This window comes from Nipponia nippon, unplaced genomic scaffold (genome assembly GCF_047370975.1).
Source record: "Nipponia nippon isolate SJK-2023a ecotype South Korea unplaced genomic scaffold, ASM4737097v1 scaffold_3, whole genome shotgun sequence".
Lineage (NCBI taxonomy): Eukaryota > Metazoa > Chordata > Aves > Pelecaniformes > Threskiornithidae > Nipponia > Nipponia nippon.
Window position 1 is genome coordinate 112399933 of NW_028262347.1, and position 21190 is coordinate 112421122.

At 48.1% G+C, this 21190-nt stretch overlaps 1 protein-coding gene across 4 annotated transcripts in view; it reads right to left on the reverse strand.

The window, feature by feature from the left end:
* Positions 1-833: 833 nt before the first annotated feature.
* Positions 834-21190, reverse strand: part of NT5C2 (5'-nucleotidase, cytosolic II) — a 62958-nt gene continuing 42601 nt past the window's right edge. For 2 of the 4 annotated variants that reach the window (XM_087766407.1, XM_087766406.1), the window contains exons 3-17: positions 14935-15052; positions 13427-13522; positions 11998-12089; positions 11781-11838; positions 10370-10463; positions 9301-9354; positions 8035-8118; positions 7253-7294; positions 6026-6133; positions 5614-5680; positions 4775-4945; positions 3860-3911; positions 3550-3610; positions 2818-2994; positions 834-2584 (exon numbers count right to left, since the gene is read on the reverse strand). In XM_087766407.1, the coding sequence (XP_087622533.1) occupies positions 2327-2584; positions 2818-2994; positions 3550-3610; positions 3860-3911; positions 4775-4945; positions 5614-5680; positions 6026-6133; positions 7253-7294; positions 8035-8118; positions 9301-9354; positions 10370-10463; positions 11781-11838; positions 11998-12089; positions 13427-13522; positions 14935-15052 (1532 nt within the window). In that variant the 3' untranslated portion in view covers positions 834-2326. The remainder of the gene's footprint in view (positions 2585-2817; positions 2995-3549; positions 3611-3859; positions 3912-4774; positions 4946-5613; positions 5681-6025; positions 6134-7252; positions 7295-8034; positions 8119-9300; positions 9355-10369; positions 10464-11780; positions 11839-11997; positions 12090-13426; positions 13523-14934; positions 15053-21190) is intronic. The other 2 variants (XM_087766405.1, XM_087766408.1) reach the window with 1 other exon arrangement.

Sequence of the window (21190 nt, forward strand, 5' to 3'; positions counted from 1 at the left end):
GTGCTGGGTTTGGGGCTTTTAGCAATCCCTGAAGTGCCAGCTGTGGCTTGTTGGCTGCCATCTGCAGCCATTTAGTGTCGCTTTTCCATTTGGCACTTTGGGCCCTGGGTACTGAATACCCTTCGGTGGTAGCTCTGATGGCGAGGTCTCATCTGGTCTGGTTTGGTCGATACGAGGGGTTTATAGGCGAGGGCTGAGCGCAGCAATGTGCTGTCCCCAGGGCTGTCCCCGTCTCGGCCGGGCACAGGGTCCGCGCAGCCCTTGGCTAGGCCGGCCGGTGCCGTCGCTCTGGCAGCACTGGCCTTCCCTGCGTGTTTTTCTCAGCAGGTTGGCAGCTGCTGGTGAGCGTGGGCCGTGCTGTGCCGCCAGTGCCACCCTGGGCACAGGCCAGGCATGGTGGGGAGCAGCCCCTGGTAACGCCTGTGGGAAACAGCCCTGGAAAGGTGCGATGTTGGAGGTAGTGGCAGGGCACGGGTGTTGCCCTTCCAGCTGTGGAAAATCCCCTCCTCGCTCTCTGAATCCAGGCCAAAACATTTCTCTGCCTCCCCGTGCCTCCTGGCTGAAGCCGATGGGGACAAAAGCCTTGTGCTCCCCCATCTCTTCTGCCCACCTGCTCCCCAGGGACCAGACAAGCCCTTAGAGCCAGATCCACAGCCACTGCTCCACAATGCTTCACACAACCCATTCCCGGAGATGCTTTCCCTCTTCCTCAGCTACCTGTCCTGCTGGGACCCCCACAGACCTGTCCTGGCTCCTGCCACCTCCAGCACAGCCCTCATCATCACAGCGACACACCACAAAGCGCCAGGCGTTTTTTAGAAACATCATCATTTATTGACTTGAACAACTGCCACTACAGCAGCAGCGTTTCCTGCTCAGATGTTGTGGTATGGTTTTTCTTTTTTTATTTTCTTCTAAGGTACTTTAAAATGGAAAAAAAAAGATTAAATGAGTTTATGGTACTGAAACAACAGTCGAATTCGTTACAAGAGGGCCCTCGTTGTAATCCCTTCACAGCGAACGGCACAGGCTGGAGTAAGGGAGGCTGCACCCATGACACGGAGGGGAACTGCAGGGCGCTGCTGCCCAGCTGCGCGCCAGCCCCATGCCTTCCCCTGCCTGGCTTTCAGGCACGAGGACCGCCTGCCCATCCCCGTGGGGCTCTCCTGGTCCCCGGACGGCAGCCTGCAGCCGTCGCCCTCCTTGGCCAGGGACGCAGCCTTGCCCACCGCAACCTGCGATGAGGCTCTGCTTGCTCCGTGCCAGGCCAAAGACGAGGGCCGCTGCCAGGCGGACTGGCGTTTCCCGACTCCCATCGTGGGGCTGGCCCTGTGGCACGTGCCATTTCCTAGTTTAGGGCAGACACGCGTGGCCTGCAGCACCCTGGAATAACAGGCCCTTTCACTCCAGATGGTGGCTGGGTTTGTCTTTGGGATGCTTCACTTTGTTAACGTTGAGTGGACAGAAAGGTCACTAATAGGCAGTAGGAAAACAAACCGACTAACATAATGCTAAAGCAGTAGCTTCAAGCTCCTGGGTTAATATTTACTGCTGAAAGTACAGGAGTTGAGAACACAGTGTGCGGCTCAGCTGTTTGAGAAATGTGTTGGAAATCATGCATCACATGCCGATGACGAAAGAGAGATTTGAAACACTGGAGAGGATAACAAGCATCTACAAGCTGAAACGTGTACAGCTGCGGATAGGCAAGAGCTGGAATCCCACCGCCATCCGTGACAGCCGGAGGAATCCAACCACTTGCACAGAGAAACTCACACCAAGCAGAGGGTAAACTGAGTGCTGGAAGCCACAGCGACACCCTGCCTAACACAGGGAGGGGGAGTTTGTAACCCAGAAGCAGAGGGTTAAGGGCAGCAACCCAACGGGAAGGAGAATTTGGATCATTTTGTCTCCTGCAGGGCCCAGCACATCCCTTCCTTCTCCACAGTGAATGTAACAAATGGCAAAAACCGTTCACAGGACACCGTTCAAATGGAAATCAAATGAAACACATCATGGGACATGGAGAAACACGCAGCATCCCTACAGGTAATGGGAGCAGCATGACAGCACAGGCGGGCAGTCCAATCTGAATGCACCACCCAGGCAGAATCCATCAGCTTTTTGAACCGTCTGCAAAACTGAAAACAAGGGTCTCCTCTTAATTAGTGTTAATTTGTTAAAAGTTTCCAGACACTTTCGAAACGTGCCTTTGCAAGAATCACACCCCCCCAACCCATCACCCCAAGGGCCCCAACAAAGGAATCCGCTCCTGATCACTGCTAGAGTCACGGTTTATCTTCAGAGATGCTTTGCTGCTTCCTTCTTATTCCTCTTCCTCTTCCTCCTCTTCTTCCTCCTCTTCTTCTTCCTCATCATCATCTTCATCGTGGCAATGTGTGATTTCCTGAGGTGCCTGGGGGAAGAGGTTGGGCGGTTTGATCTCACTGATGGAGCGGGTCAGTTGATGCCGCTTGTAGTCAGAATCTTTAAAATCCACTGAGGTGCGATTGCGCGTGGCCATCGGCGACTCCTTCTCATTGATGTCGACGTGCGTGTGCTCTACCGTGGACTCGTGTGGCATCTACACATGCAAGAGAGAGAGGAGATGGCAAGGGCTGTCCCAGTCCCAGGGTATCTCCCTGAGGCAGATGGAGAGCAAACCCCAGAGCGTGACCCTTTGGCCCATGGTGCATCAAATGCCACCCAACCCTCCAAGGTGCCGTTCCTGCTGCTTGCGGCTTGTGGAAGTGTTAACAAACACAAGCGCAGGCACCTTTGGGACCCCTGCCCACCTCCCCGGGGTCTGCAACTCACCAGGACGTGGGCGGCTCTGAAGAGGTAGCTGAAGGGATAGTAGAGGAGGTTGATGAAGGAGGCTGCATAGAGATCAGCGTAGCGCATCACCTGGCTGGCAAACAGGGTCTGCCGAGAGCCGCTGCGGAAAAGGCTCCCCATCATCCCGTAGCACATGTCCATGTCGTGGGTCACTTTCTACAAGCAAAGGGCAGGTTAGATCCTGGGCCGGGCAGGCAGCAGCGTGGAGCCACGGCAACGCTGAAGTAGAACACACTGAGGGCTGGGGGCTACATGAGATCTGCAAGGATCTCCAGCAAGGCTTTCTGTGCCCCTGTCCCGCAGCATCAGAGCACAGCCCAGTCCCAGCTAACAGAGGGAAAGGCAGCAGCGGGCTCAGGGCCAGCACCCGCCCCAGGCTGGCACCCCAGGGCTGGCTGAACCAGAGGCCACAGCCCCTCCAAGCCTGTGTGTGCCAGCGCCGCCTTCTGCAGCAGTGAGCACCGTCGGTCAGTGCTGCTGTGTGCATGAGGAAGGAGACCCTGTTCCAGACCAGGCTGCCTTTCAGGAGTGCCAGTGACACCAGTGAGCTGAGAAGCTCCTCCGTTTGCGCCCACAAAGACGGAACGGCTTTGCCAAGCCTGCCGTGCCCACCCAAAGGCAGAGCAAAGCATTTCAGGGCTGAGCAGTGGGGTTGGGTTGTCAAGCCCTTTGGGATCCAAAAGGATGAAAAGGGATTTTTATGATTGGTACCTTAATGCGTCTCTGGATGGAGCTGATGTCAGGGCGTTCATTGCTGCTACTGTCCAGATGCCTAGTTACAGGCGAGAAGGTAAATACATGGTGTGAAAAGCCTTTCAGAACCAGATGCTGTGGGATGGGGGCTCGGGGGAGGGAGGCTGGTCTGGAGGGGAAGGTTGGTCTCGTGGGCAGAGCCCAGGCCTGAGTCAAAGCTCCGGCAGCAGTGCCGCTAAGCCAACCCCAAGGTTTCGTCAGAGCCGCTCGTTAGCTGTCGCTAGGCTGGGAGAGGCAGCAGGAAAGTTGTCACTGTTTGAACACTCACTTGTATAGCTCGGCCAAGAAAATGTCCAGACTCTGCAGCTCTTCAAAAAGGGCTGGAAAATCCAGAAAAGAAAGGGGGAAAAGGTAAGTTTAAGCTGTTGAAATGAAAAGGGCTGAAAGCAAACCCACCATCCTGCCCACTCCCCTTGCATGGCGGTGGAGGAGCTCTGCATCAAGGAGCAGGGCATCTCACGGCCACTGTGCAGGGAGAGGGTTCAATCATGCTCTGTGCCACTGGCAGAGTTTTGGGCTTGGTTTCTGGTTGCCCATTTTGTTTCTGAGGCTGAACCCTCACAGCCCTCACCAAAACCTTCCATCCAGCCATGGGGCAACTTGCATAACCCCCAGACCTATTTACACACCAAAGGGCAAACCTGGGAGACAAGCAGTAGCGCTGGAGGATGGGAAACACACAGCACTTTGGCAGCAGAGCAGCAGAGGGAGCGGGAGGAAGGAGGAAGCAGCTGGTGAGCAGGGACTCCCTGCAGATGGGAGAGCAGTCATGGCTCAGGCATTACAGGGAGAATAACCCAGGTGTCTTGTCAGATGCTTTTTACCAGAGAAGCCATGGCTCCATACAGGCAGAGGGAGAGGAGTTTTTTGGGGCAGGGTTATGGATGAGGAACAACTCAACCCCACCCAGCTACAGCTTCTCCCCCAGCCAAGTCAGTGCTTGGCTGATCATGCGCAAGCAGCCTGGGAAAGAGCACAGGAAAGGCCTGGGACCCCGAGGCCAGCCCACAGAGAGCTGCCCCAGCTCCTGCCACCAACACCCAGACCCAGGGAAAACAGGCCGAAAGGAGAAGCGGCAAACCAGGGTGATCTCTCCCCTGTATCCTACGCCCTGGCAATCTCAGGGGTGCAGCACCAGGCAAGAAAGAGCAAAGCCTGGCCTGGGGTTTGCCCAGCTGCTGACCACTTTTGTCTGTCCAGACGTGTAGCTCCTGCGCCAGCTCGGGGATCACCAGGAAGGTCCTCCAGCCCTGGCGCTTCTTGGATTTGAGGATGTCTCCAAAGATATGGTCTCCGATGTACAAGATATCCTTCCCTTTAGCCCCCAGCAGGTCACAGACTGTGTCTGAAGAGCCTGAGAGAAAAATGGCATGGCTCAGAACAGGCAGCCAGAAGGAAACACGTGGCTCATTTCAGAGGGCCGGGGTTAGGGACAGAGCAGGTGCATTTTCCTCCCAGAAGCCTCCACTGCTAAACGTAGCACCCCTGCTTGGCCATGGCAGCACGGGGCACCTGAGAGCTGACCCAGGGGCAGCTTTGCCCAAGTACACCCCCCCATGAATGGCAGCAGCAGAGGGGCCATGCTGCCTCCCACCCCGTGTGAGAGTAATGGAGCCCTGGGCGTCACAGAGAGCCCTGTGTATCTACCCGCTGCCCTTCCCTGGCTCAGGGGACCCTCCAAGCGTGGTCACACTGGTGGCAGCGCTGTAAGTACAGCTGGGAACGTTGCATTGGGCCAGCTGCAGCTCCCCCTCCACCACAAGCCCCGCAGTGGCACTTCCCAGAGCCTCCCCAGCAAGGAAGAAAAGGGCGTTTGAGGAGGAACAGGTCCATTGCTTCCCTGCATTGGGCAGCAGTGATGATGGAGAACTTCTGGTGCAGTGTGCAGAGGGCACGGTACACTGCGCTTTGGGAAACAACCTTGCCTAGCACCTGGCGCAAGTCCTCTCACAGCCGGAGTGGCTGAAGACCATGAGGGCATGTCAGAGCCACTCCACAGGACAAGAAGGGTTCTTGCCTCACCTCCTGAGTACACGATGCCGTGCTGCAGCGGGCCAGTGTAGGTACCAATCTTCAGCTTCCCGGTCACCTGAGGAAGGAGACATTGCGTTAGTACAGAACAGCTGATGGTCTGGATCTTTTCTGTTCTATTGATAGTTTACTCTCCGTCTCTCTCATTCCCCGGCAGCCTAGAGGTGGCTTTCCACATTCTTTTCCTGTTGCCACTTGCGGTACATTAGGGAAGCCAGCAAAGCCTCGAGCTCTGCTGTGCCCCAGCTGACGGGGTTGCTCAGGAATCACTACGAGAAGCCAGCCCACCATCTCTAGGGCAGGTCCTGTCTAAACACTGCGTTGCCCGTTGCCACTAAGAGACGCCACACAGGAGGCGCACGAGCCCTTCCAGCCATAGAGGTACCCTCCATATGCCACTCACCGTGTCCACCTGCCGCAACACGGTGCCTTCCCCAAAGAAGAGGGGTTTTCGCGCATCCACGAGGATCAGGTCGAAGTAGGACTGCCATGGCCGATGGGCACTCCCAGGCTGCAAAGGCAAAACCAAACGCCAGAATCAGACACAACACAATTGTCCATAGCCATAGCCTGATGACATTGCTCATCCATCAAAATACCCTAGCTTTTGCCTCTTGTACGATGCTGGGCTGCCAGTGCCATCTCCTAAAGCACTCCTCTTTTGTGGCAAGCCCATCCCAACCCTGCCTAGCAATGAGGACTGAGGACGTGGTGTGAGACAGAACTGCACTCAACATCCATGTCACAGCACAGCTGCCATGTAAAGAGATGCTGTAAACGACACCGCTGCCACTGTTTCTGAAGGTGACATCCTGCATAGATCCAGACACAGGCGACTTCACGGCTTCAGCCTTACAAGGCCATGCTGGTACATTTGCCAAAAGTGGGAAAATGCCTGGACTCGATTCCAGAGGGCACGGCTTTGAATCACAGCCCTGCCTGAAGGACACTGGGCATTCATGAGCCCTTTCTGCTCCATGCTTCCGCTCTTTCTGAGATCAAGACCATAGCAAGGAGTTTTTTGAGCTATCAGTTGTGGTGATTTTCCATGTTCTGAAAATTTCTCCCTTGGCCACCTTCTACCTTTATAGCCCATTGTGAAAACATCTTTTACGTGAGATAGCCTCCCACTGAGAAAGCAGTATAAATTTACCTCATAAGCCTCTCTCCAAAAGTTGTAGGGCTGAGTTTTGACCTCAGAAAACCAGAAAAAGTATGACTAAAACTTTTGGAGTTAACATCGTCAAGGCACAATCAGCCATAAATGTTTCTGCTGTTTTATAAAACTTTTTCCTTTCCATCAAGGTTTTTTTTAACAACATCTAAAACATTGTGCGAGATTTCTAAGAAACCTGGCTGCAAAATGCCACAGTTAAAATGTGTTATCACTAAAATAATGTTATCATTAACACAGATTATTGTTTGAGACCAGATGATGCCTCTTTTCTCTTTGTTATATTGTATTTGCTTTGATCCCATTCAAATAGGACACAAACCAGCAAGTGTATTTTAACCAGATTAAAGCAACTAATCCCATGCAGCCGATGAAGCAGGATTAAAATGCTTTCCAGCTACACAGATAATTAGGCACATCAGTTTCTATCGGAACTGCAGTCTAGAAATCACATACCTTTGGTCCATGTGGGAAGTCAAACAAGTAAGTCATGATTTTCTGAAAGACAGAAAGGAAGTATTCAAAGATGCATTTTTAAACATAGATTTGTGTAGTTTATAAAAGCATACTTTTCTGCTTTTATCTTTTCAGGTTATAGAACTTTATTTTCAGGATTTACATGGAAGTCAGCATAAGATTTGGAGACAAAATGAATGGATGGAATTTAAAGTGACAGGAATTAAACCAGTAATTTTTATAATCAAAGAACACGTTTGCCTCAGGAAATCTGCACACTGCTTCAGGTATATCTTTCAATGCTTTAAAATGGCATAGAAATCTTTGGATTAGCAGTGTTGCAACATCCTGACATTTACCTAGAGTTGAAGTAACCATGTGTATTCCTACACAGCAGACACCCCTTTCTGGCTCTTAGACCTCTCCAGGACCACGGCTTTGGTGACCTGTCTGTACTCAGACTATCTCACTTGAAAGGGAAGTTCTGCATTTTAAAGGATGCTGAAATCTAAAATGAGTATCACTTTCAGCCTTTTAATTGCTGAGTAACTGAACGAGGCACAGAGGGACTTAGGCCAGGCCCACACTAGGTCAGTAGCAGAACCAGGACTACAAAAGATGACTCAAGACCTAATCTGCATTCACCACTAAACCATCCTACACCTAGCTTAGAAAACACCCGATTCTCCACCCGAAGATGTCCTACCAAAACCCATACAAATGAATGGCTGGCTGGGATATATTCCATTATATATCGACACAACAATTCAAGCAGCACTTACGTCTGTGTATTTATAGTCGCTGTTTGTGACGAGAAACACCTTCCCAACTTCATTCATGCGGCTGAGCAGCAGTGGCAGCTTCCCCTGAAAGCCAAGGGACGTACAAGTCACACACAAAAGTTACAGAGATTCATCATGGGCAAAACACTCTCAACTATGATCCCACCAGACAAAACAAAGCAAATCAAACCATCAAGCAAGCAAACTCACATGTTTTGCACTGGCCAGAGCCAGGAAAGCTGCTGGTCGGTCCACATAACAGCCCTCCAGAGCACAGCCCAGGGGAGGAAGGCGAGGGGGAAGGGCTCAGCAGGGCTGCGGTGCCTTTGCCAACCACAGTGCCAGGCACCCTGTGCTGCTCCCACCTATCTGCTCCACGCCAGGCACGCTGGAGCAGCTCCTCCAGCTCCAAGTCCATTCCCGAAATGGGCCCAGAGGCAGGTGAAATCTGAGCTCACACGAGCCGTGAGCTGGAGCGCATTATAATTCCAACCTCAAATTAGGGAGAATTTATTCCTGGGGCTATTTTTATTGAATCATAAATCTCAGTCCATTGCCAGAGTAGCTGATTACCTCACAGAACAGTTTCCTAAGAATTTTGCAGGCATGTAACTAGAAACAAGGTTAACTGCTTTAAAGTGATACTCTACCACAGAGCTCATCTAAACTGAAGAATAATTATCTGTAAGTGGTCCAGAGGGGCCTTGCACACTGCAGAGAGGGCAAAGGTAAGGGAACCACTGGAGCTTGCTCAATTACATGTGCTGAACACACATTTTGGGGCTACCAAGAGACTGGACACTGGTGAGTCTTTCAGGCTCTTTCCCCCAGTCTCTCATGGTTAAACACATGTAACATTTTTGTTGAATGGATAAGGAATATTTCTGTCTAAAAAGGTGCTCATCTGTTGCTTTTTAAAAAGAGGTCTGCTTGGGCAGAGAAAACATGGGCAGGGAACACGGTTGCTTTCACCACCAGAAGAAACAAGATGAGCCTTGCCAGCATATTCACCTGTGTCCCGTGATAACATTTCCTCTGGCTTTTATATTTTACGTAAAAAACGTGCACGTGAATACGAAATCATGTGGATCGCTGGCTCAGAATAAAGGCTGCGTCCGAACTTTCCACTTTGTCTTTGGTTATTACAATAGAAATCACAGCGTTATCTGTTTTGTGATTTAGTAAAGCAAATCAGCATGTTTATTTCTTGCCTGCTTACTCAGTATAGAAGGTCACGTAGCACAAGTAAAGTAACTTCACACTTACATCTTTCACCACATACTTTTCCAGATTCTCAAGGGTCTTTTCCTTGAGCGATCCCTGAAATAGAAACAACAGAATCCAGTGAGGTAATGGAAACTTATGACAAGACATCAAAGTAATGCCAACTTTCACACTTTAAAATGCTGTGAAAGTACAAACCAGGGCGAATCTGAACCAGTGACTCTAGAGATGAGAGGCTTTGAGTAGCAGGGACCATCACAAACTCTGTGATCCATCGATTCCCTCACCATGGTAAATAATCCACTTCAACAGCATTTTAACCCTTTCAGAAGGGAATACAATAGAAACAAACAAAAAATAGATTTGCCATACCAAACAAGACAGTCAACGACCTGTCTCCAACACTGACCATAATGCTTTACTCAAAGGCCAACTCCAACATGTATCACACAACACTGCATAAGGAAAGAAAAATAGATTCCTGACTTCTGCATGGCTAAAAGGACCACCACAAGTACAACTGTGAACAGAGTTCTCCTGTGATGGTTCTCCATCCCACCCCAACAGTCCTCTTGAATGAGGAAGAACAAGAAAATCAGGTCTTTAACCAGATGTTAATGCTCACAAAATTATATTCTAAATTTGTGCACAAGTGTGTGAAAAAGATGAACTGCCTCTCCTCTCTAAATAGAGGAGGGTTGATGTATTTCTCTGTTTAATTCAGGTACTTTTCAGACAATGTAAGATAGTACCAATGTAAACCATTTATAGTAAAATGCTGTTTTAATAATTAGGACAATGTATAAGCTGTGGACTGTAAGTGCAAATACCCTCATGGTATCACATTCTAAAACCCGTGAATTACAGTATAGAAATGGAATCTGCACACAATAAAAAGGAATAGGAAGCCAAGACAGATATGTTCCAGTACTAGGAGGGCAGTCGATATCTTGACTTATGCACATACAACTGCAATTTATTATTTGCTCACTAGGCGGCAAAGCAGGGCTCTTGCCCAAAAGTGGAATAACACGTCTTAACTCATGACTTACACACCAGTTCCTCTAACTCAGTTACAAATACAGACGTCCCAAGGAGTTCTTGCAATCACCTTGTAATGAACCCAGTCAACAGCATCTCTGACATCCTGGAACATACTCCTGAAGGACATGAAGAGGTCTCCATCCTTAAACCCTGTTTCACAGCTGTGAGGAGAAAGAACAGAGACTGTAGCGGCCAATCACAGCAGGTAAGAAACACGTCAAGGAGACAGACAGTTCAAAATGTTGTGGAGCTTGTGTTTTCATCTTACCATAATGGTTTCTTATTTACTACTTTACCGCAGGTCAGATTTGAAAGAAGGCTACAACCAGAGTTTAACAGGATCTGAGTGTTACCCAAGAACATTTGTTTACAATTTTAGGATGTGAGTTCCTAACTCTATGGGCCTGTGCCTCCATAGCAGTACTACAGCTTTCTGTGACTGCAACTCTTATTTCTCCCACACAGTATTATAAGAAGGAAAAAAGACTGAGACTGTGCAGTTTGCATCATTTTACAGAAGATTAATGGTACTGAGAAAGCAGCAGAGTGCTGCTCTTTCTCCCTCTTTCCAACACTAAAGAAGGAGGTGCCATGCAAATCACCTAAATGTAATACTGCTGAGAGGAGGAACTAATTCTGTGTTGAACAGTTAGAGTTAACATGAGAAATTTGCTCTACAAGATACTGTGGAGGTATCTTTGAGACACCCATGAGAGTTTGCATCAGAAGAAATCAAGGAGGATTAAACAGAGCTGTATTTATTATGACAGCAATCACCATGCCTGTCCTGAGAAGGGACACTTCACCTGATGGATTTTTGGCGTCAACAGTTCCTCTGCTCCCAGGTAAAATCCCATTAAACCTTTGCCTCCCACTCACATAATATGCAAAGATGACCACATGAATCAGCAGCACAGCAGCATTCACATTTGCCAGTTCAAACTGCAGCTTGTTTTTATGCTTATACCTATTTGAAAGGCAGGTGAATACTCATGCTGCACAAACAGCCTTTTACACCACACTGTGCCTGAGCATTTCACCTTTAAGTGAACAAAGGCCTCAATTATGACATGAGGGAATTGTGGTAACTTGGCTAGGGAAATTTAGCCTTTCAGTTACCAGTTCAAACATGGCTCCAATGGACACGGGTTCAAAACGAGCTGTCTGGTACCTGTAATCGCCCTGTAATAAGTGTGTGATCTTGGAAGCTGGTCCAAATACCAGTGTCAGTCATTATGGTGATACTGATATACCCTGTGAAGGAAACCCTCATAACCAGTCTCTGCTGTATACACAGATCATCTTGTCACCACTAAATTCTCTTAATGTGAAAAGAATAAAAGGCCTGAACTTTTCCCCACCAAAACCACTTGAGGGGCCTCCAATGATATTAAGAACAGCTCCAACTGTGCTGTATTGCTCTTTGTAATAACAACCTTACTCTACCATCAGCACCTCGAACCAGAGGGAATACATACCTAGTGTACCGGTCACAGTTAGTAAAGAAATCCACTAGGCAAGCCAATAGGTAGGTCTCTGCAAAGAAAGCAAGAAAGATTTTAAAACAAGGATAACATCGTACGGCCAGCTAACTTAGGCCCCGTGCCCAAAAGAAGAACGTTCATGTAAAAAAAAATAAACAAGTAGAGTACAGCATTAGCAGAGCTTTATTGTATTGGCTCACATTAGACTCACCTGGTAGATTGAATAACGTGTTCAGAATGTAAAACCTATCTGTGTCATCCCTCTGGATAAATTTATTTGGATATTGATCCCGTGTTTCAGGCCTGAGAATAGATAAGGTGGAGAAGAATGAAACCACAAAAAATAATGACAATAAAATGTGCTGACCTGCAAAATACAGTTGTGGCAGGGTCCATTAACTAGAGTCTGTTGTGCTTTAATCAACACCCAGCTTTCCCATGTGCAGTAGTGGCACAAGAGCAAAACTGCATCCACTGGTGTTCCCTTCACCGCGCTGGCTCCGGCAAAGCCAGGCACAAAGCCCTCATCGCTGAGTCAGCAAGCTGAGCAGAGCCCACACAGGGAAACAGAGTGGTCGAGAGTCCAGAACTCGACCTTAAACCCCATGCTGCTGGCTATGAGGATGCCTTAAATCATCTGCACTTTCATTGTTTGCTTATCTTAAACTTTCCCCCACTTTCCATGTGTTGTTTTACACTCCCCCGAGCAGCTTTCAGCAGGGGAGTGCACGGCTGTGCTGTGGAAGGCTTGCCTGGGGCCCTCTGCAATTAATCAGCAGGGTGGCGATGACTTAAGTAATTTAATTATTCTGGTTTTCTTCATTTCTGGAGCTTCTGAAGATCACCTCTGACTCAAAGAGGAACTTGAGTGCATGTATAAGGGCTTTTTCTAAATTTTGGCTTCCTGATGCAAGGACTTACGGGCCTGCAATGACCAGGCTTGTCACCTTAGGGGCCCTGAGCTAGCCTGCGCTTGCCTTCCATCCGTCCACCCTCACAGCAGGGATACGAGGGGATTTGCTGGGACACATCAAGCACGTAGCACTGCGGTCCCCTCTGCTTCCTAAAGCTCCTTCTCTGGGCCAAGAGGAAGGCAAGCAGCCCGGGAAGGCTGCAGGAAACAGCACGCAATGCCTCACTTCTGACACCCTCAAAGGCCACAAACACAAAGGGGCAGAGAATGCTTGTTCCTTCCCCAAGCCAGCTGAGGCCCTCAAACTTTCTTAGCAATGGCTGTGGAGTTAACAGTCTCACAGGGCACAGGTCCTCTCTGCTCCCAGCAGCCCTCACACAATGGCTTTGTCTTAACTGACAAGCTGCTGGTGTTGAACTCTGCCAGGACAGGTGAACAGCCCCGGGATTACCCCATCAACCCCTTCCCACAGCACACTTTCATCTATTCCCAGCACACTACAGATGTGCCTGTGCCGGCACAGAACTTTCCTCTATAAACACCCTGGGCTGTTGCTGTCTCTGGGACCCTCAACGCATCCCCAGTTAATCCTGGAGCTGTAGGAACACCAATACAACATCTGCTGTCAGGGGAGTCCCTGCGACTCCTTATACAACGGGTGCCCTGAGGATCAGTGACACAAAAGAGCCCATTAAGTCCAAAAGAACAGCCCAGAGTCAGCACTCACCCTCTGAGGAAATTAAAGCCATGTGCACACACTAGGAGGTTCCCATAGGCATCAACTTTCAACAGGTTTCCATAGTGGGTATCAAACACCAGGCCTCTGTTAAGAAAGCGATTTAAGATATGAAGGAGAGAGCATATTAAGCCGTGACCATTTTAACAGCAGTTCTTTCCCAATCAGCTCTAGAACAGCCTGCTCACTTGGCGTGGGGCATCAGAACAGAGTTGCTGCTATTATGCAGATGGGGTCCCTACTGTCCCTTTTACCTGGCTGCAGGTGAGCACCAAGAGCCCTGCGTTGCCAGGTGAAAGGCACAGCTGACCTGCTCTCCACAGACTTGAAAACGGAACCGTTTAACCGGCAGAGGCTTAGCTATGCACGTACCAGGGAAGATGTGGGCCTCTTCCACAGGGTCACGAATCTGACACCTGTGTTTGTGGTTCCCTGACAGCCCTGCAGGGCTGCAAGGAAGAGCGAGGTGCGATAAAGGAATTTCTCCCCTCTTTTTCATCGCTCTGTCACAGGCAGAGCCAGATGGGGCATCTATTGCACAAAATGCTTTGGACATTCCCGGTTCCAACTCCAGCAAAACTGTCTCACTTAACTAGTAGCTTGCATCTGGAGAACGCAGCCTTCCCACAGAGACATCCCTTCTGTCCCCTCCCTGGGATGAAGGCAGTGGATTTAACGGAGTCTTCATCACAGGTCTGTGAAGGGCTACTGTCTTGTTACAGGGATGGGCGCACCCAGCAACAGTCTCAGTGTAAAACATGCTGAGAGGAGGGAAGAAAGGGGGCTGCCAGACTGAAAACTGGAACAACAAGCCAACAGACCCTCTGGTCCAGTCTTTTGTAAAGAAGCTCCAAAGGAGTCAAAAAAGCAAAATCCAGCAAAGGCACAAGTGGAAACAACTTAAAGGCGCAGAGTTAGATCAAAAGCCTTGTTTAAAACAAGCAATGTCCTTTTTAGCTCTGCTACCAAAAGACAAAATCTAAGAATTTAGTAACTTTGCACCATTAACTTTGCTTTCGGTGGTTGATTCACCTAGACAAGTGAACTGGATTGGTCCCTCTTTTATTGTTGTTTTTTACTGTCAGCTTAATTTTCAGGATGTCTTATGCACCAGGACACTATTAATTAAAATCATTACGGAAAAATGTCCTGAGACATTCTAGCAGCCTCATGGACAGTAACAGATCCTTCTCCCCTTAATTTTGATTTAACTCCCAATCCAATTGTGTCTCCGCTGTCTTTGCTTTGAAAGGTTATTTTTGGACCATGTTTTCAGCAGGCCTCTTTTCTTGCACACTCCCTCTTTGCTGGCATGAATTCATGTGTGCAAAGGCCCTCCACATACTGGAGCAGTCTGCTCCCTTCCCCACAATCTGTGGTCAACCACAGGCTTCACAGACACAACTCTGAAAACCTGGCCTCACGTGTTGCCTATGAACTTTACAGAACAAATATTCAAGGCCTCGAGCAGGCTGGGTCAGTATCTGTTAGTCATTTACCTGGTAGGGAATGCAGGATCATACACAAAATTGAGCAGCTCATGAGGGTATCCAATGGAAACTAATCTTTCTACGGTCAGGTCAAATCCAAGAGATTCGTATTCAGGGGATTTATACACTGTACCAAGATGAGATTTCAGTTAGAAAATTTGAAAACAGCTAGGGGGTTAAACAAGAAGGCAGTTAAAAGTAATGTACCCGTTCGCCCTCCTCCCTCCTCCACATCACACGTTCCTTTCTTCGCTCCTGCCCTTCGCTGCCTCAGGACCCCAGCCCGCAGCCACGGTGGAATTAGCTCATGCTCCAGGACTGCAGTCGAGCGGAGCCGCAGTTCAGGTTTCAGCAGCAGAGTGCACCAGATGAAATATCCATCGGTCTATCACAGCTCTCTGCATCAGGAAAAATGTATTTCAAACTGCAGCTCCTCTCCCTGCAGTCCCGTTAGGCAGATGCATGAACGCTCCCTGTTCCACCTGCTCAGATTGGGTTTTGGTTTGCTGTGTTTTTGCAAGGCTGATGAAGAAACCAATAAATTTTGGGAACACATGTATTTATGGTTAGAAAGCCCGAAATTCATCGCTGCTGCGCTACTGTTACTGCTCTGGATACAATCCCAAAGCTTAATATTGTCTCCAGATTTCATCTCAGGAGAATTTATGTTTGCTGCAGACTAAGTTAGCTTGAAGGTAGAACTGTCAAGTTAACATACGATTTGTTTGTTAATAATACCATATGGTACTGTAAAAATCTGTTAGCTATTACCCTTGTGCATCAAAATGCTACTCTTTTAAGCAAGCTTACTGTTCTCACATTTCAGAGGAGCTGCTCATCTGTGACACACACCTTAGCTCAATGCAAAAGAAATGGACTTGTTCAACCAAGTAATTCCTACCATCAGGCCTGTCTTCTTCCTCCAAATGTCCTTCCCATGTACTGGAAATGTTACTGCTTAATCAGATCATTAAATTAACATTTAACAGGAAATCACTGTGTTTCTATAACAGACGGAAATCACTGTGTTTTGCTGATGGTGTGTTTACATTTGCTGCATGTCGCTGTCTTCAATTGGTCCTAAGATGTAACAAGGTCAAATACAACCCCTGAGTGCAATGAGGGTTGGTTCGATGGGCCCAACTGTCTCAAACACTTGAATATTTCAAATTTAGCTGAGTAAAATACAAAAATGGGCAAGTTACACAGTAAGCTCGTTAGAAGACAGACTGCTTTTCCTGAGAGAGATCTAGCACATCTGTGGGCCTCACAATATATATTAATACACATTGTCTATACTGCCCAGGTAATCACCATCGTATATATACTGTGCAATACAGAAGCTCAATCTGAGAGGAGAAAACAAATATATAAAATACCACAAAAATACTAAAAAGGCAAGGAGTATAGAAGAAACGAGACTGTCAAAAGACTCAGATCATAGTAATCATGACAGAGGGCTCCCATATCTCTTAATATATCTAAAAAGCACCAGAATCCTAAGAGTTAATTTTCCCCATTAAACTAACACCATTAAAGACATAATAAGCAAACCTGTAATGTTCTTAAACAGATAACTAAAACCAATAAAACAGTTATCAAAATCTTCAAGCATTATTATACCGATGGCAAACATCAACAGCATGATACAACATTCAATGCACGTAGTCTTTTCTGTCCTTTAGGAAAGGAAGGATTGATTGAGCTGTAGATAGGAATAAGCAATCAAAAACTACAGCTAATGAAGAAAGCAGTGACTGACAAGGCAATTCTGGGGAGTGAGCTAGAGTTGGAGGGAGCAAAAAGGCAGTTAGGTGATGAACAACATTGTGAGAGTGACACCAGAGCATCATCTGGAAAAAGGAATTCCTCCGATGCAGGACAGTAAAGGCACCTCCCAGGGAAAATGGTAATAAATACACCTGCACATACTCTCGGAAGGTGAAAGCACTGCAAAGCTCCCCGTTATGTGAAGCAGCCTCCAGTCCCCGACTCTGTCCACGAAGCTGCTGCACTCCTCCCCATTAGCTTCCTGGGAATTTGACCATGTTACCAACTTATCCATAAAACATCACTCCCAAACAAAAAAGTTCTCCAAGGAAACCCTGCTCTTTCTGAACTCACCAACCATGGTGATGCTGCCCAGACACAAAGAATCTCAAGGAGCACGTTGGCATCTCCTCTGGACCAAGCAGAAGTGGTTCAACAGGTCCAGCAGAGCCCTTCCAGGGAAACTGCAGGGCTCTCCGTCAAACAACCTGTGCATCTTGTTAACACTCCACCAGAGAACGGCTGTGGTGGGACATGTGGCCAGCTGCTCACAAAATGCCCTCACTCAATTTCTTCCTTTCTGTATCTGCCTCTCTGTCTTAGATTCATCACTACAGACCTCCTTTTAACTCTCTGAGTCTAAGGAAACGAGCTGAAGCACCAGTAGGAAAAAGGCTGAAGAATAGGTATCAACCTCAGCCTTCATCATCCCAAGTCTCTGTTGAGGCAGTACTGTAACAGGATTAATCTGAATGCTTCTTTTTGCAGGGGCAGTTATTCTCCTTACCTCTCAAGCTCTAGATTTTGCTTCCTTGACATCTCTTTGAATAAAACTAAACTACTAGCTTATTCATGCCTCAGCTCCCTTCCCTATTTTTCTACCACTCCACAATTTCTGGAAAATGAAAGCCGCCTCCTTGATACACGAACTAAAGAGAGACACGGGAAACTGAACTCCTGGAAACGGGAAAGGGACAATAAACATTCTCCAGTTACCATCATACTTACTGTTCAAGATAAACTTTCCTTTAATTAGACACACAGCTGGGAACAGACTGAAAGCTCACCGAGCCCACCTTGACAGCAGCCTACACCACAGCAAATGCTGCATCAATCGGTACGAGCCACAACCCACTGACATTTCTCGTAAGCTGTGCGAATGCCTGTTTCAGTAACGTGAGCTTCCAGGCAAACAAACGATCCACCTCCTTCAGATCAAGTCTGACCAGGCTAACACTGCTGCAACGATGGCAGCACATTCGGGGAAGATGTCCCAATTATATGCATTACTAGATGAAAAAATGTATTTCAATACTATACTCGGGGCTGGTTGCTCTCTCTCGTATCTTATTTACTTCAGGCATCCGAGGGGAAAAAGAGTAGAGAGGACAGATCAATATTTTTTTCTGCAGCTGCATAATGAAAAAATAGTTTTAAACTCCCCTGGAATATCCCCCTCCCTCAGACCTGGATGCTGAGACCGCAGCTGGAGATAATTTGTGTGCCATGGCGATGCCATGAATTCAGCTATTTGCCATGCAGAGTCTCCCATGCTCAGCTCTTTCACCCAGCTGAGAGGGACCCAGTCTTCAGGCATCCCCAGTGCTGTGACAGGTGAAGAGGCAGAGCCACGAACCCATTTTCAGAGCGTCCTTGCCCAACGCACACAGGACGACAGTAAAACCAAAGCACATGCTAAAACTTATTCTGATTTCTTTTTCTCTTTCTTACTGCTTGATGGCCATGTCTCTGCCGCTATGCCAAGTCCCCGGCTCCAGAGGACCACGTTATATGTCCATGTTCCAACACAGGCAGATGCTTCAGCAGCGCAGGGCAATCGGCACCCAGCGCTCGTGGATTATGCAACCAGGGTGGGAAGAAAACAACCAAAGGTTTAAAAAAACCAGAAGCCAGTTGACAGCATTTCAGTCTCGCCTTAATACCATCACTTGGCTTAACATTATACAATTGAAAGGTAAAAAGCAGTACCCCGGGAGTGAACGTTGCAAGCCTTCAGGTCTGTGATGAGTGCGGGCACCCCTTACACGACATGTGCTAGGAGGGAAGCCGATCTGGAATGAGCAGGGGTTGTGCAGTAAGGTATGCAATTCTCATGCATTTGTGTCGTTGTTTTTACCTTTGCTGCCAAGACACATACAGTAACAATTTTATAGCCTTCCTGAAAAGGGAAAAAAGAAAAAAAAAGAAAAAAAAAAAAGACCTCTACAGAGGCTCCAGTTTATGCAAAATGCTGCTGCCAGGATTTTAACTCACATGAGGCAGATGCAGATTCAGAGTGTCACTCCAGTCTTGACGGAGTTACACTGGGCTCCCCTGTTAAAGAAAAAAATCAGACTGATTTTAAAACTGCAACAGCTCTATGCCATGTGGGACTGTATCTGCTGGAGCTCTGTCCTCTGGTAAGCGCAGAAGCCAGCCTGGCAGCTATTCCAAATACACTTACAACTGATTTATAGAGGAGGCACAGTTGGTAATCGTGCATCCTGCAGGCAAAATTCTGTCCTCATATCCACAAAGCAGTCTTACATCATCAGCTCAGTGGTAATTAGGAGGAAGAGGCTACAAGCACATTGCCCAAGTGACACAAACCCTTCGAGTTTCTCTCAGACGCAGAGCAACTGGTTCAAGGAAAGGTCTCGTGCTCTTTTTGGGGCTTTGCCATCATTGTCCGTTCCTCAGTCGGTGACAGATTGCTCCTTTCAGGGCACTCACTTTCTTTCACACCACAAAACGCCTGCACGTGTCAGCACAGGAGACTCGGGAGACTGAGTCAGGAGCTACTCCAGGAATCTGAGAAGAGAATTTTGCCCTACATCTGAAAGCGTTCCCAGCGAGAGCCTCGCACACCGGGTCAGTCTGACGCAGCACATCTAAATTCAATTCTATACTTCAACACGCTTACGCTTGGGCTTTTATGTGCAAAGAAAGCATTGCGGGATAAACCGGTACCAAACCTGCACGTAGTGCTGCACCGTACCGCAGCGCACTAGTTTGCAAGCGTGCACGCAGTAAGAAGACCAGACCTATTCTGCAACTTACAGGTATGCACAGAGTAACCCGCAATAACTTTGAGATCCAATTTGCACTAAATACAAAGCTGAATAGGTTGGAATGATGTTGCAAAAAGGACCCGCAGAAGTATGCAAACCTCCTGGAAGGCTTCTCTGAAAATAAGTGTTTAAAGCCTGTTTTGTTTCAAAATGAATAGCTGGGGAAGGCTGTAGTGCATGTGATGGCTCTGTTTAAGCTGTGGGGAGGAGAAAGCCCTTCAAGGGCTGCCCATTTCTTTCCTTGTTCCCCCTCCATACACACAAAGATTTCAAATTCAGGCAGGGCAGCTTCCTGAATTGAATGTAACATGGTTTCTTCCAGGGCTTGTCGATTATTCTTACAAGCTAGCCATGGATCATAGGAGAAAAGCAGAAGCTAACATGACAATAACCACCCCTTTTTGCTCTGCTTCAGCCATGTCACTTTTGTGAGATGTATTTGCTGTCTCAAACTGCACACCAGCAAGCCAGTCCTGCCTAGCCATTTTATTTCCGACCACTACAGACTGGTAAAAGCCCTGAATTGAGAACAGTAACAACAGGCTGGTTTCCCACACCACCGAGGCAGCTCCTCATTGCCAGCACCCTGGTTTAGGAAGGGAAAGATGAGCTCGGGAGGTTGCTGCAATAGCAACAGAAGCCCGCAGAGTGAGCAGCTCCTCTGGGGAGAGAGGCAGGGCGAAGACTATTAAATGATGACCTGAAGTCTCATTCATCCCTGTCTCTGTTTTTTCCCCATCTGTTACTCCCTTTTGCCAGTGTGCTCTCCTATGACGTCCTAGTGTCTCCTCAAGGAGTTTCATCCCTTCCATCAGCCAACTCCTCGCCTGCCTTCCCTCCCTGCTGGAAGCCGAGAGCAGCCCAGGGAAAGGTGCTCGCAGTGCCCCCAGAAACACCCCGCATTGGCAGGGGACTTCACAGGAGCAGCTGCTTTCTGCAGCTGGTGCATCGCCTGCTCTGGTCCTTTGAGCACATACCAGCTCGACTCCTTCCCCATGCAGGTGCTGAGAGCACTGTCTGCACTGTGAGCTTCCCGATCCTTAGCCCTGACCACTGAGAGTCTCTTGGGAACTGAAACACCTTCGTCTACCCACACTGTTTTGGTTGGCAGATGAAACTAATTGGCTTTTGAATTTCAGGTGTTCAGATAACATCAGTATGTCTCAAACTGGAGGTGATGACCTCCTCCAAAGGGTTGGAAAAAGCTTTAACAAACACTCAGTCTTCAGAAATTTTAGCCGCTATCTGGGTTCTCCAGAGGTCACACAAAGACAGATAAGCCAAAAAGGTGGACAGATAATGCAAGGGGTTTAGCCTTTCCTCTGAAGCACAGGAAATGCAGCCCAATTACTTTGTGTTAAGTCTTGAAGAAATGAAAGTAAAATAACTAGAAACAGGTTATTTCAGTTGCTGCTTATTCCCCA